Here is a 12,433-nt window from a genome sequence, read left to right as displayed (position 1 = left end):
TTATAAAAAATATAATATTTTTTAATTATTTTTATTATATTTTTAAATTATTTAAAAATTTATTTATCATTCATATTTTTAAAGATTATTTTTTGTATCATATCAGATTTCATTTTAATAATTTATCTTTTTCTCTATTATGTCGGATGAGCTGTAAATATAAATTTAATTAAAAAAAAAAACAATACTCGAGCGATTCGGATTTCGGACACATCTGCTAGCGAATTTCATTTCATGGTGATAACTTACTAATAAAACTATGGCATTTAATTTGCATGCAGCTTCCTGAGCTACTTTTAACAACAATGATATATTAATACGTAGTACAATAGTAAATTTTAAAATCACAACCGAAATAAATCCATTCATAATGCTCCTAATTTAGTTTACCATTAAGATTTAATAAGTAGAAATAATAAGTGCATTATTTGTGGATCCCATAAATGTGAATATATATTATATGGTGGAAAAGTCTAGGGACCAGCAGTTTTGTTGAATTTTGGCCAGCATGTAACCAGCAGAGGAAGGTGAGCCATTGGATGAAATCTCACACAAATCTCACACCATCAAATCATCATTGATGGCTAGTTGATGGCTAACAATCATAAAAATTGCTAACCCCTAACATTGCTCTTATACGGTTGAAACGGATAATAGTTAATTTTATGTGAAAGTTATAGTTGAGATTTATTAAATATTTTGATATACATGAAGTTAAATTATTTGTGTAGTTGATTTCATAAAGTTATCTAAGAATTCTCATTCATCATTGTACCTGAATTTTTACGATCTTATACATGCGATGCATGTTGAAGAACAGCAAGGAAGTGTATGAACAAAATAATTGAGCGGCGTCGTATTATGCATGCGTATTTGGCGTATTGAGGGTCGACCGTAATATTGGAACATGGTCCATCTTTAAGAAGAAAAAGCCATGCTTTTAGTTCATCCTCTTTCAATGCACCAAAATAATTCAAATTTCCCTGTTCCTTGCCGTAAATGAATGCTAGCTAGTAGGAAATTAGATTTACTACTGTTTTCACTTGTACTATGTCCCACGAAACTAGTTTTTTTTTAATTAAAAAAAAAATAACGTATATTTTGACACATTTTTTTTATAGGAAGAGTTTAGGAGGCCAACAATTTTATCAAATTATGGTCAGCATGCATATAACCAGTGAAAAAGAGTGAGCAATTGGATGAAATTTTACATTAATCTCACAGTATTAAAAACTTCATTAATAACTATTTGATTATTATAAATCTCAAAAGTTGTTGACCCCTAACATTTCTCTTTTTTATATATTGGTATAATTTTGGTGTAATACTCAATTATTGAATTTTATGGTGTTTTTTAAAATTGTGGGAATAGTACAATATAAATATTGTACTATTCCCACAATTTTAAAAAATATCATAAAATCCAATAATTGAGTATTACACCAAATTTTTTTTAATATACAAAAGAATAATGTCATAAAAATATATGATAGCTAGATAAAAAAAATAGAGAATGCAAAACTAAATTACTATTCATCAATAAATGGTAGTATATAAATAATGAAGGAATATAATATTTCTGACACACATTCTCGCTCACTCCTTATTTTCTCGAAGAAAGAGAGATATAACAAAAAAATTTGTTAAAATGAATATTTGTACCGATTTCTTAGCAGAACTTTTCAAGAAAACAAATTCATTTTTTCACAGTTTACTGAAATTAAAAATAAACATGATTTTCGATGATATCACGAGAGAAAGTTATTATCACACTGAAGAGGTAGTTCTTTTTTACATTTTTAGTGATAATAATTTGAAGCGTCTTCATAAAATTAGTGACTTTAACCACCGGTGCGATACAATTTTTTTACTCCTTTTTTTTTTAAAACTTCTAGAAATGAGTTAGTGGTAGAGACTATAAATTGCTTGTGTGTTCTTTTATATGGATGATGTTATATGATGAAATTATTTTAGTAACTAATTTTAACTAAATTGATCAAATAGTTTAAGGATTGATAAGTTGAAATTTTAGTTGAAAAAAAAGAGAAAAATAAGATGAAACACAAGAAAAACAAATTAGTTGAACTTAGTTACAAAAATAAGTTATCACCTAAAATTTCTTATTTTATATATACAATTATCCTTTTTTTTTTAAGTAAAAAGTTCAACACAACAAGCTGGAGCATAGAAACAAGAAAAATTAACTGACTACTCGAAACATAAATCACCCATAATTATCTTCGGCATAATGGTTCACCACCATACAATTCATCGGATAACGTAAAAGACCTGCTAATGATGTTCACCACGTTTGAGCCTTAATTTCTGAAGATTCTCTCATTCTGCTCTAGCTAAATTGTCCAGATAACAGCAAATAAGTCAACCAACCACTTCTTCCTCGCATCCTTTCTTGTTGCGATATTCGTCCAACTTTCGAAGTGTTCCTTTAATGTACCTGGCATGGTCCACGTTATTCCAAGAGCGAACAGTCAAGCACATCACACCTGCCAAATAATCTCGCAACCAACAAATAGATGAAAAACAAACTCCACAGACTTACAACATAATACACACTAACTATCATTTTGGTTGAGCACACCTTATCTACACAGTCTTTCTTTCGTGTTCACCTCCACCAACACAAACCAAGAGAACAATGCAATCCTTGGAGGAACGAGACCCCTCCAAATAGCACTAGTGAAACTATAGCTTGTAATTTCCTTTGAAAGAACTGTCTCCTGCAACACTTGCACAAACGAGTTAGTCGAATAAATACCAGATGTCCAGATCTATCAAATTTTCAGACCACTCTATCCTCTCACTCAGTTGTTTGGTTTACAAGTTCCAACTCCCATTGAAATAGCTCTCTCCTCCATTGAAAACTCTAAATCCACTCTAATCCATCCCAAAACCCGCACTTCTCTATAACAGATCCTTTAAGATTTGAGACCGAAAAAAGTCTTGGAAACAACTCTTTCAAAAAACTATTAGATAATAAGATATCCTCCCAGAATCGGACTGTTCTATCATTCTTTACATCCATAGATAAACCTCTGATCATTTTCTCTCTGACTTGTGGCTCTCTGATTTATAGTTGACAAATATCCTTTCAAAAATCCTATACAATTACTAATATACATTAAAAGAATTATTAATTTGAAATCGATAATTTCTTTCTTAAGATAGATCATATAAATAAATATTGATGAATTATACGATAAAAATTTAAATTTATAGAATTTTTGTTATGAAATGAAAGAGAAATTAAAAAATATAGAACTCATATTTTAAATAATTAAAAATAATTATAAAAAAATATTTTTTTATATAATTTTAATCTGTATAATAGAATATTTCATAAATATTTAAGTAAATTTTATTGATTCAATGAATTGATTTGAGGGGCTTATTTAAGAAAAGTTACTGTACCATCCACTTGCGTATATTAATGTTACCATTTATACATTATTATGTCAAATAAATGTTTATTGTTCATAACCAAAAAAAGTAAGCATTTATAAGTCAATAATAATTTTAAGGGTTACTACAGATATATAGTAACGTGTTAAACACTCAAGGTTGCATAAATCAATGTTAATTAAGCACTAAAGCTTGTATAAATAAATGCTATTTAACACTTTTAAGAAAAATATTTATAAATAGTTCGATTTCTTAACAATTTAACAACTCGAGTTTATAAGTTATAACTCTTTGATGATTGAATTGAATAGAATTTGAATTTAAATTTGAACAACTTAACTCATTGATTTGATCATGTATATATTATTTATTTCATAATTTTAATTTATTATATTATTACAAATATACGTAAATTTATAAGTAATAATTAACAAACAGCTTAACGTATATATCTTAAGAGACTTAATTTATATCTAAATTAAAAGAGAGCATAAACTTTTTAGGTGAATACTACCATAAAAAATTTATTATTGTTTTCATATGAAAATATTTTTTTTAATGCATTAAATTTAAGCTATAAAATTAGGCTTGACTATTTATACACGGAAATACAAGTCAATCTCAATTTTCATAAATTAGGATTGAACTTGCACAAATTCGATTCAATTTGGTGTATGTCACTACCATTTCCAAATTGGTAAACATTTCAATTTTGGAATATATTGGGATTTGTTTTAATCTATTATAGGAAGCACACGACACGGATACGCCGACACATTTTTTTTATAAAACATTGGATATGACACGTTTAGTATATGTTGTGAATTAAAATTTAAATAATATATTAAATTAATAAAATATTGTATTGTAAATATAAGAGTAAATATAATTGTATAAAAAGGTCTTAAAATTATGCAATTATTAAAAAAATAAAAAATTTTAATCTACTCTTGCCATCTCGCTAACAGAATATTTTAAAATTAGAAAGAAAATTTGGTTAATCGGGCCATAAAATCACAAAATCAATTGAAGATTTGCAGCTCAGGAGAAAAATCCGTCTAATGAACATCTGAATCGGGTCGAATTCGTTCGAATTCGTGACCGCTCCACCAAAATTATGCACCGCAAAAAGACACGCCGTCGATACGCTCGTTTGAAGTATCCACTGTGTGTCGGCGTCAAATTCGTATCCGACACGGATACGCCGACACCACGAGAGAATCCGTGCTTTGTAGAATCTATTACCTTAATATGAGAGGTCTTTGTGCTAATGTATGCTTTTTAGAAAATTTTTTAACAAGAAAAAATAACCTAACACACTACACATGGGAAAGGGAAGAAAATAGCCGGTTATTTTTTAAAATATTGATAAAATTTTAGTATAATATACTGAATTTTATGATATTTTTAAAAATTTAGAGAGTGTATTGTCAATATGCAAGAAGTATTGTTTCGTCTCAAAATTTTAAAAAATATTATAAAATTCAATAACAGTGTGTTACACTATTTTTTTTATATCTAAAAACTTTAGTAAAAAATAACAACACATGAATAAAAATATATAGTAAACCATAAAAATGAAGAGTTGAAGAAAAGAGTCAAAATAAGAAGCAATAAAGTAAAAAGATGGCACTATACTGTGGATGTGGAAAGCAAATAGTATTGGAAGATCAGTTATTTCACAGTTTCTGAAGAAAGCAAATAGTGTTGTTTCGTTCGCAGTTAGAAAAGCATATAAATAGTAAATAAAGTTCCCAAGATTACGTATCTCACAGAGCTTTTGTTATGATATTGATGGTTTATTTTTAGCTTATAAAGGTCGCAGATGTAGTTGAAGAAGTGATTGATAATTGATTGTACCCAACATAGGACCCGTGAGCCCATATCCCTTTCTCCATTCCCCAGCATGCATATCATCACCCTCTTCATATATTTTTTATTTTATAATTTAATTATTCTGTTAGTTTTTATAGTTTTGTGAAATTTTTAATTAAGTTTTTATATTTTTTTAATTGAATTTTTGTATCAATTTTTTTAATTAGGTCTCTTTTAGTAATAATTAGCTTAATTATATAAAGACTCAACTAAAAAAATTGGTGCAAGGACTCAAATAAAAAAAATATAAAAATTCAATTAAAAAAAAAATCGGTGAGGAGACCAATTAAAAAATATATATATAAACCTAATTAAAAATTTTGCGAAACTATAGAGACTAATAAAATAATTAAACCTTATTTTATAAACAATAGTAACAATATTAATCATAGTTTGACGTGAAACTAGATATGATACTTTCGATGATGCCCACATATTAAATAATACATTAGGGGCCCATAGAGCACACCATTATACAAACTACTTACTACTATTTTATCTATAGGCTAACACTGTATGTTGTGAGAACATTTATATGGAGATCTTAATCGCATTTTCTTAAGCACTATTTCCCATGCCAACCGTGTATATTTTGGGTTATGTGCAACTAAGTAGATCCAAGTCAAACGAATTCCAACTTAGATAAAGTATAGGATAATAATTATATTCGGATACATGTCATAATATACTCACCAAAAATTACGTGCAGTAATATTATTAATATTTCAACATTTTATATCCAATAATTACTTTAAAATTTTAATACTCTCTTAACATTTGATTTTCATATATTGTTAATATAAAAGTTCACATCCAAGTATTGTTATCCCATTAAATTACTTTTGTTTTAAAACATCTATTTATAATATATAAAAATTGATACCAACTCTCTCCACAATGAGTTTAAGTTATTAATGATGCTATATCAGTAATTTTAATTACTTGACAAAAGATAAAAATCAATCAATCACTATTTAGTAAAATATTTTTAAAAAATTAAAACAAAAAACTCTTATCTATTATTATTCAATTGAAACATCAAGTACTAATTAAATGCAATAAACATATATTAAAAATATCATAATAATAATAATTATAAAAAAGTTCAGTTATAAATATTCAAATTCTACAACTTATACATATTAAGACTCTAACTACTTTTTATTTCTTAATCTCTCATATTAATTGTCAAAAATTTTTTAAATTTAATATAATATTTTTACATGTTTTCTATTTTCATTCATTTATTTTTTTAATTATTTACAAACAAAAAAATTGAAAGAAAAGACAAAATATAACTATTAATACAAATAGAAAAATTAAAAAAAATAATTTTATATAACTCTAATATAAATAACTTATATCTTTTTTTAAAAAATAAATTTAAAATCTATTTATAATATGTTCTCTAAAATATTTTTAATATAATATTTATTAAAATATACTATATTAGTGAGTTTCTCAAAATGACTATTTATGTGTATATAATTTTTTCTTTTATGAAAATAGTTGATCAATATGTTATAGTAAAATTCAAAATTTCAATTTTTTGTTTTTTTTGTTTTCTTTCTATAATTAATATAAATATTTGTATTATCTTGTAGGGTGGTCCTTTTATTTAATTTTACTTGGTTGGGCCCTGAAAGTCGGTGGCTTTTAGCATAAAAGACCCATTACTTTTGGGTATGAGAAGTTTCCACCATTCCCGTACTTAAGGGTAAAACCATAAAAAGCATACGCCGTTGCCGGGGATCGAACCCGGGTCACCCGCGTGACAGGCGGGAATACTCACCACTATACTACAACGACTTCAGTGATCGTACGGTTATTATACAAATTATTTCATAAAATTAGAATAAAATGGTTTTGAAAGGACAAAAGTCATTATTAAGCTTTGAGAAGAAAGTTTGAGTTCTTCACATGCTCAATATACTATATGGCTATGTAGAGTTAGATGAATGACACTTTATCTTGCCGAAACCCCCTTTCAAGAATATGATTTGCCAAAATCTGGAGGCTCTACATATTTTGTTGGAGAAGGTAGAGTGCATTTTGCCTTCATGAACAATTTTGTTGACCACTCCATGTTATGTGCTTTTTTGAGATTTACATTAGTCATAACTGAATTATGGGCCAATTCCACATTATTTTGAAGTTTCGTTTGATTTTTTTTATTTGTTAAAATGTTGATATATTAATGATTTTACTATTACACGTGTTAAGTATTTATCTCAATCTGTATTTGATCAGAGAACAGTGAAAATTTTATTTAATTTACACCCTCAGTCACAAGAAAACCAAAGTTTAAAGTATTTCAATATTAGATTAGGTCCAAAATAGAAATGCAGAAGCACATTGTGACATTCAAGGAACAATTGACAACAAATCCATATCTAAACGTTACAGTTATCTCAGTCTTATGTTGTGGCTTCTTACGAACTGAAACCACCAAGGTTCACTACTTGAGAGGGAGTAATGGGATTTTTTTTTTTTTTTTTTTTTTGGGGGAAGATTGATTGTTTCAAATTTCAATCACAGCTTGTAAAGAAAATTGAATGAGACTGATAAAATCCCAATATTGTGGGTGGTTGGAGTCTTCATTGATCAGGGTCAGCATTATGCCATCCCTTTGTGCATGGAGGAATACTCATAAACTCATCAAATTCTTTCACGTGAATGTCACAGCACTTCCACTGCAAAAACAATGACACACAAAAAAGTTAGTAGTGTTATTTTAAGAAACTCATCACAACTACAAGCATTAGAAATTTAGAATATGGAATATTCAATACCCACCCCTCTCATCCGGTCGTGAAACACCGCGGGGCCAGGATGGTAGCTGCAAGCAGTCTCATGATTATCCTTCTCCTTGAAAGTTTGGCCACACCCTTTATTTTTACACACTTGGGGCTCGTTTATATCGACTATCTTCTTAGGATCCTTTGGATCCTGAACACTTGAATTGGTCTCAGCGCAGGCATGTCCGGCAACACTTCCAGGGTTATCTCCATCAGTATTTACAGGTTTGACTTGTGAACCTAAAACAGGAGAAAGACAAGTAAAAATGTAGGATAGCAAACATGATATAGGGATTGCTTAAGACACTGCCATGAGCAGAGAATTGAGAGTACCATGATCTGAGCAAAAGAATCCCTGCCGACACCTAGAACAAGAGTCCTTTGCCGATGCATTGGTTGAAGGAGCTGCAGTTGGAGCAGCCACAGTAGCCTTCTTAACCGGTGCAATCACTTGCTTTTCAGATGTATGTTTTCCGGTCTTACATCTTGATTAATATGGGAAAAAAAATTAATCAACAAATTCAGGGGATTTTCAATTTTTTTTTTAAAAAGAAAGTTATTATTTTCTCTTATTCCATCGATGTTGATAATAGCAAAACAATCTATTTCTTCACTAGCATCCTTGAAAACTTATCTGGAACTTCTGGTTTATTCTCATTCCAGAATGCAAGATATTATAATCCGGCGGACATAAATTTAACACAAAAAGCATATCAAATACATGTAATTTCATAAAGGAAATCAACACATGAAGAAGTGGTAAACGAAGTCTATATTATCTATTGCAAAGAATCATCAAGCAACATTAGATCACCCAATAACATTATCATATTTTAACTCAAATATGGCAAACTCTTGTAAACTGACTAGTTGACTGCAGTTCAAATCTTTATATATTCAGACATAGTTGACTAGAGAAAAAGAGCAGAGACAATAACTCACCCTGGAATTTCCAAAAACAAGCTGAAATCATGACTTCTTTTCTTGCAACAGCTCCATTCTTTCATCCCATCATGAAAGATTGGCTGGAAAACAAAATGGAAGCATAATCAATTGCAGAACTGATAAATAGTTATTAAAAAAGCTAGAAAGTGCCATGAATAAATAAATTAAAAGGCGGTGACTTACTCCCTGAAGAAATGAAGTTTGCCCGTCAATAAGCGCAAGTCCCAAACATGCCAAATGGAAAGTGAATTGGTAAAATATCATAAAAAATAACTGTCATAATGATATCAACACATGATATTACAGTGGATATAAAGTTTCACTTAGTTCATGGGTGAGTTATATTATCAAAGCTCATCAAACAATGATGTACACACAAAAAGGGAAGAAAAAAAATTGAGGGTCCAAAGACCAACACTTACATTTTTTCCCCAGGTTAAATAGTTGGACGCGGTATTGGTTTTATTTTAAATATACAAGACAAAACATAAATTTCGAATTCAAGCAAAATAATAGCAATGACCTCTATTCAAGTTTCTGACAGCTACAACAATCTTAGAACCACTTTTAAGACAATAGAAGAAGAGTTTTCTGCAAGAGCTGCATATTCTTCAATTCATATTGTTGACTATATACACATAATTGTCTATGCCAGTAGGTGTATATACTGCATATCAAGGCTAACTTTCATATGCAAGTGGCTACAGCAGCTTTCCTTTCATGGGCATAGGATCACCAAAGAAATCATAGAACCAAGCTACAAGATCATCAATAAAATCGAAAGATAGGATTTTCACCCATTATATCAAGGATGGAAAAACCTACCATAACTCTGGTTCTAAACACCTCCCGGGTAAATGATAATTGGAACTTCGGAAGTTCGGAAATATCCTAAATTCTTGGCCCAACAATATGCACTAAATGAATCGAAAACCTGGACATTTTATCTTTTCCAATAAAAACTTCCTATATTGTAAACCTTAATTGCCAAGGCCCCTTTACATTTGAGCTTTTGAATGAAAGAACTAGAAGACACAGTATGTTGAATCACAGCAGCTGAAACGATTCAATCACATAATTTCTATGAAAGGGAGCAGCTTTTACAACATTTTATGATCCCGTGGATCCTGGGACAAATTACTAACAGTGCTCATAATTCAATGCCCGGAAAAAAGGACACTCAACTCCTCAAGCTTAACTAACACATTACAAGAGCCTCCAAATGTTAGCCACAGTTTCAACAAACCAAAACCATCAATCTAAACACAGTAGCAACAGATTGAAACATAACAAGTGGGTGAAGAGTGCAAAGAGCTACCTAAATTTGGAAGGCATTGCATACAAAAGAAAGTTAAGGATTGAAGTCAAAAGGGTCAATGGGAAAAGGGGGAACATGAATAATAAAGTGATAAAGGATGAAACTTGATCATGTAATTGAGAGAGAGAGAGAGAGAGAGAGAGAGAGAGAGAGAACAAACAGAATCATGATATCGACAGGAACCGTCGGGATTATCGTCGTCGGAGAAGATGGCATCACAACCAATCCTCTGGCAGCGAACTTTGCCGGTCTGCGCCATCCCTCAAACACTCAAAAGCTAAAGCACTCACAAATCTGTGTTGGTATCTATCAAAAGAATTTCGAGAACTCTCACTTTCAGCTTCAGGAATGAAGTGGAATCCGACACAAACAAGATCTTTTTTCACTTTTCAATTTTCAACTAGCAGTAGCATTACCTAATCTAGTATTTTCAATTTTTTTTTAACACAGCTCTACATAATCTCAAACGGGTTGGGCCTCTTTTTTTTTCTTTAAGGGCTAGAGGGAGGACAAAGAGATGGGAATCTTACAGCTTCCAGTTTGGACAATTTGGACCTTGGGCCCGTTAATATACAAAAACAAAAAAAAACTTTTGATCAAAATTCATAAACATATAATTTTCGGCAAATGCATACATCTAAGTAAATGATTTTAGAATATTCTTTACATTTTTTTTCTCAAAGACAGTAGGTTATTTTATTTCAAATGAAAGAAAATATTTTATCTAAAATTCAGAACTACACAAAAGAAAGTGGAGTTCTCTCATCCTTCACTTAGACATTAGTAAAGCACAGTAAAAAGAATGAAACTTAGAAGAAAGCAAAGTTGGAATTAAATTGGGGTTTCAGTGGTAAGTTTACAAGTTTCTGATTTTGTTTGGTAGCAATTACCAGAAATTATTCAAGATTCATAGATTAGCGTTCGAACACCCTGTTACACATTTCTTTCCATAAATGCCAGGCAATAATAAAAGCAAAACGGGCCGAGTTCTTACTCACAGATCGGTAACCTGGGGGTAACAAGTTGGAGTCTCCACCAATTAAAAAAGGAGATGAAGTTCGGATTTGGGGTCAGGTGCGTTATTGGACTCTTGCTCCAAGTTTCTGAAGCATTTGGACAGTTGAAGATGCAATGTAACAAGGATTCTGGTTCAGCATTGCAAATGGGACAAGTTGGTGAAATACTTGAGAATTGTTGATTTATGAGCTGCATGACAGGGAGTTTTCATGGAGGGACTTCCACCCGAATACCTGAATCTTGTGTGGTGCTGTCAGACCCCAAAAAAATTCCAGATTTTCGGTTGTTGCATGATATTTCGACAAAATTCTAGAGAAACATGGTAGAAATGGTAAGCAACTCTATATCCTGAAGCTACATCATATATCTTGGATCTGTTGAATTTTCATTGAATTTCATCCTCCTCTTTTTCTAGTACTGTAGATAGAATTCTCTGGGCAACATCTTGAGAATATTGAATTAATTAGGGACTGATTCCATTGCTTATGTGTAGAGAACAGATCACGAACTAAGAAGATTGAATGTCTAGTTTGGGATTGACTTGTAAGAGCTGGTATTGAGAATAGATACGGAGGTAGGAGCCATGGATCTCTAAAGATTTGGATTGCTGTTCCAGAGCCAACTCTCCAGTTTAACCCATTTTCAACGATATTTCTACTTGTAAGGATAGTCCTCCATCCCCAAGAAGGTAGGGATCCTAACTCCGCATCTAGAATAGAATTATATCTGAAATATTTTTATTTTTTAAGATTCTAGATAATAAAAAATTAGAATTAGTGGCAATTCTCCAACATTATTTACCTAGGAGAGCTAAATTTTGTGCATGTATGTCTTTAAAGCCAAACTCTCCTTCTTTCTTAGCCCTTGTCAATGTATCCCAACTAATCTAAACCATACAACGTTCTGCAACTTGTTGACCCCACCAGAATTGATTAAGAATGCCATGGATTTCCTTGATTAGGTTATCTGGAAGTTTGAAACAAGACACGATATATATCAGGATTACTTCTCCTACCGCCTTTACCAATACTTGTCTTCCTCCATTAGATAAAAGACATCG

The 12,433-nt window shown here is 30.5% G+C and overlaps 1 protein-coding gene and 1 non-coding gene across 2 annotated transcripts; both read right to left on the bottom strand.

Moving 5' to 3' along the window:
* Nucleotides 1–7,032: 7,032 nt before the first annotated feature.
* On the bottom strand, nucleotides 7,033–7,104 carry TRNAD-GUC (transfer RNA aspartic acid (anticodon GUC)). The gene has a single exon. It is a non-coding gene; the product is annotated as a tRNA-Asp (tRNA).
* A 689-nt stretch (nucleotides 7,105–7,793) lies between these two features.
* On the bottom strand, nucleotides 7,794–9,296 carry LOC107467059 (cysteine and histidine-rich domain-containing protein RAR1). The gene is made up of 5 exons (XM_016086087.3): nucleotides 9,222–9,296; nucleotides 9,036–9,118; nucleotides 8,427–8,578; nucleotides 8,092–8,333; nucleotides 7,794–7,988 (listed from the first exon to the last, which is right to left on the bottom strand). Exons 2-5 carry the CDS (start codon nucleotides 9,098–9,100, stop codon nucleotides 7,893–7,895), a joined length of 555 nt encoding a protein of 184 aa, XP_015941573.2. The 5' UTR covers nucleotides 9,101–9,118; nucleotides 9,222–9,296; the 3' UTR covers nucleotides 7,794–7,892.
* Nucleotides 9,297–12,433: the final 3,137 nt, after the last annotated feature.

This window comes from Arachis duranensis, chromosome 9, assembly GCF_000817695.3.
Source record: "Arachis duranensis cultivar V14167 chromosome 9, aradu.V14167.gnm2.J7QH, whole genome shotgun sequence".
NCBI lineage: Eukaryota > Viridiplantae > Streptophyta > Magnoliopsida > Fabales > Fabaceae > Arachis > Arachis duranensis.
Note: the sequence above shows the minus strand (reverse complement) of the source record. Positions and strands in the feature narration are given on the sequence as shown.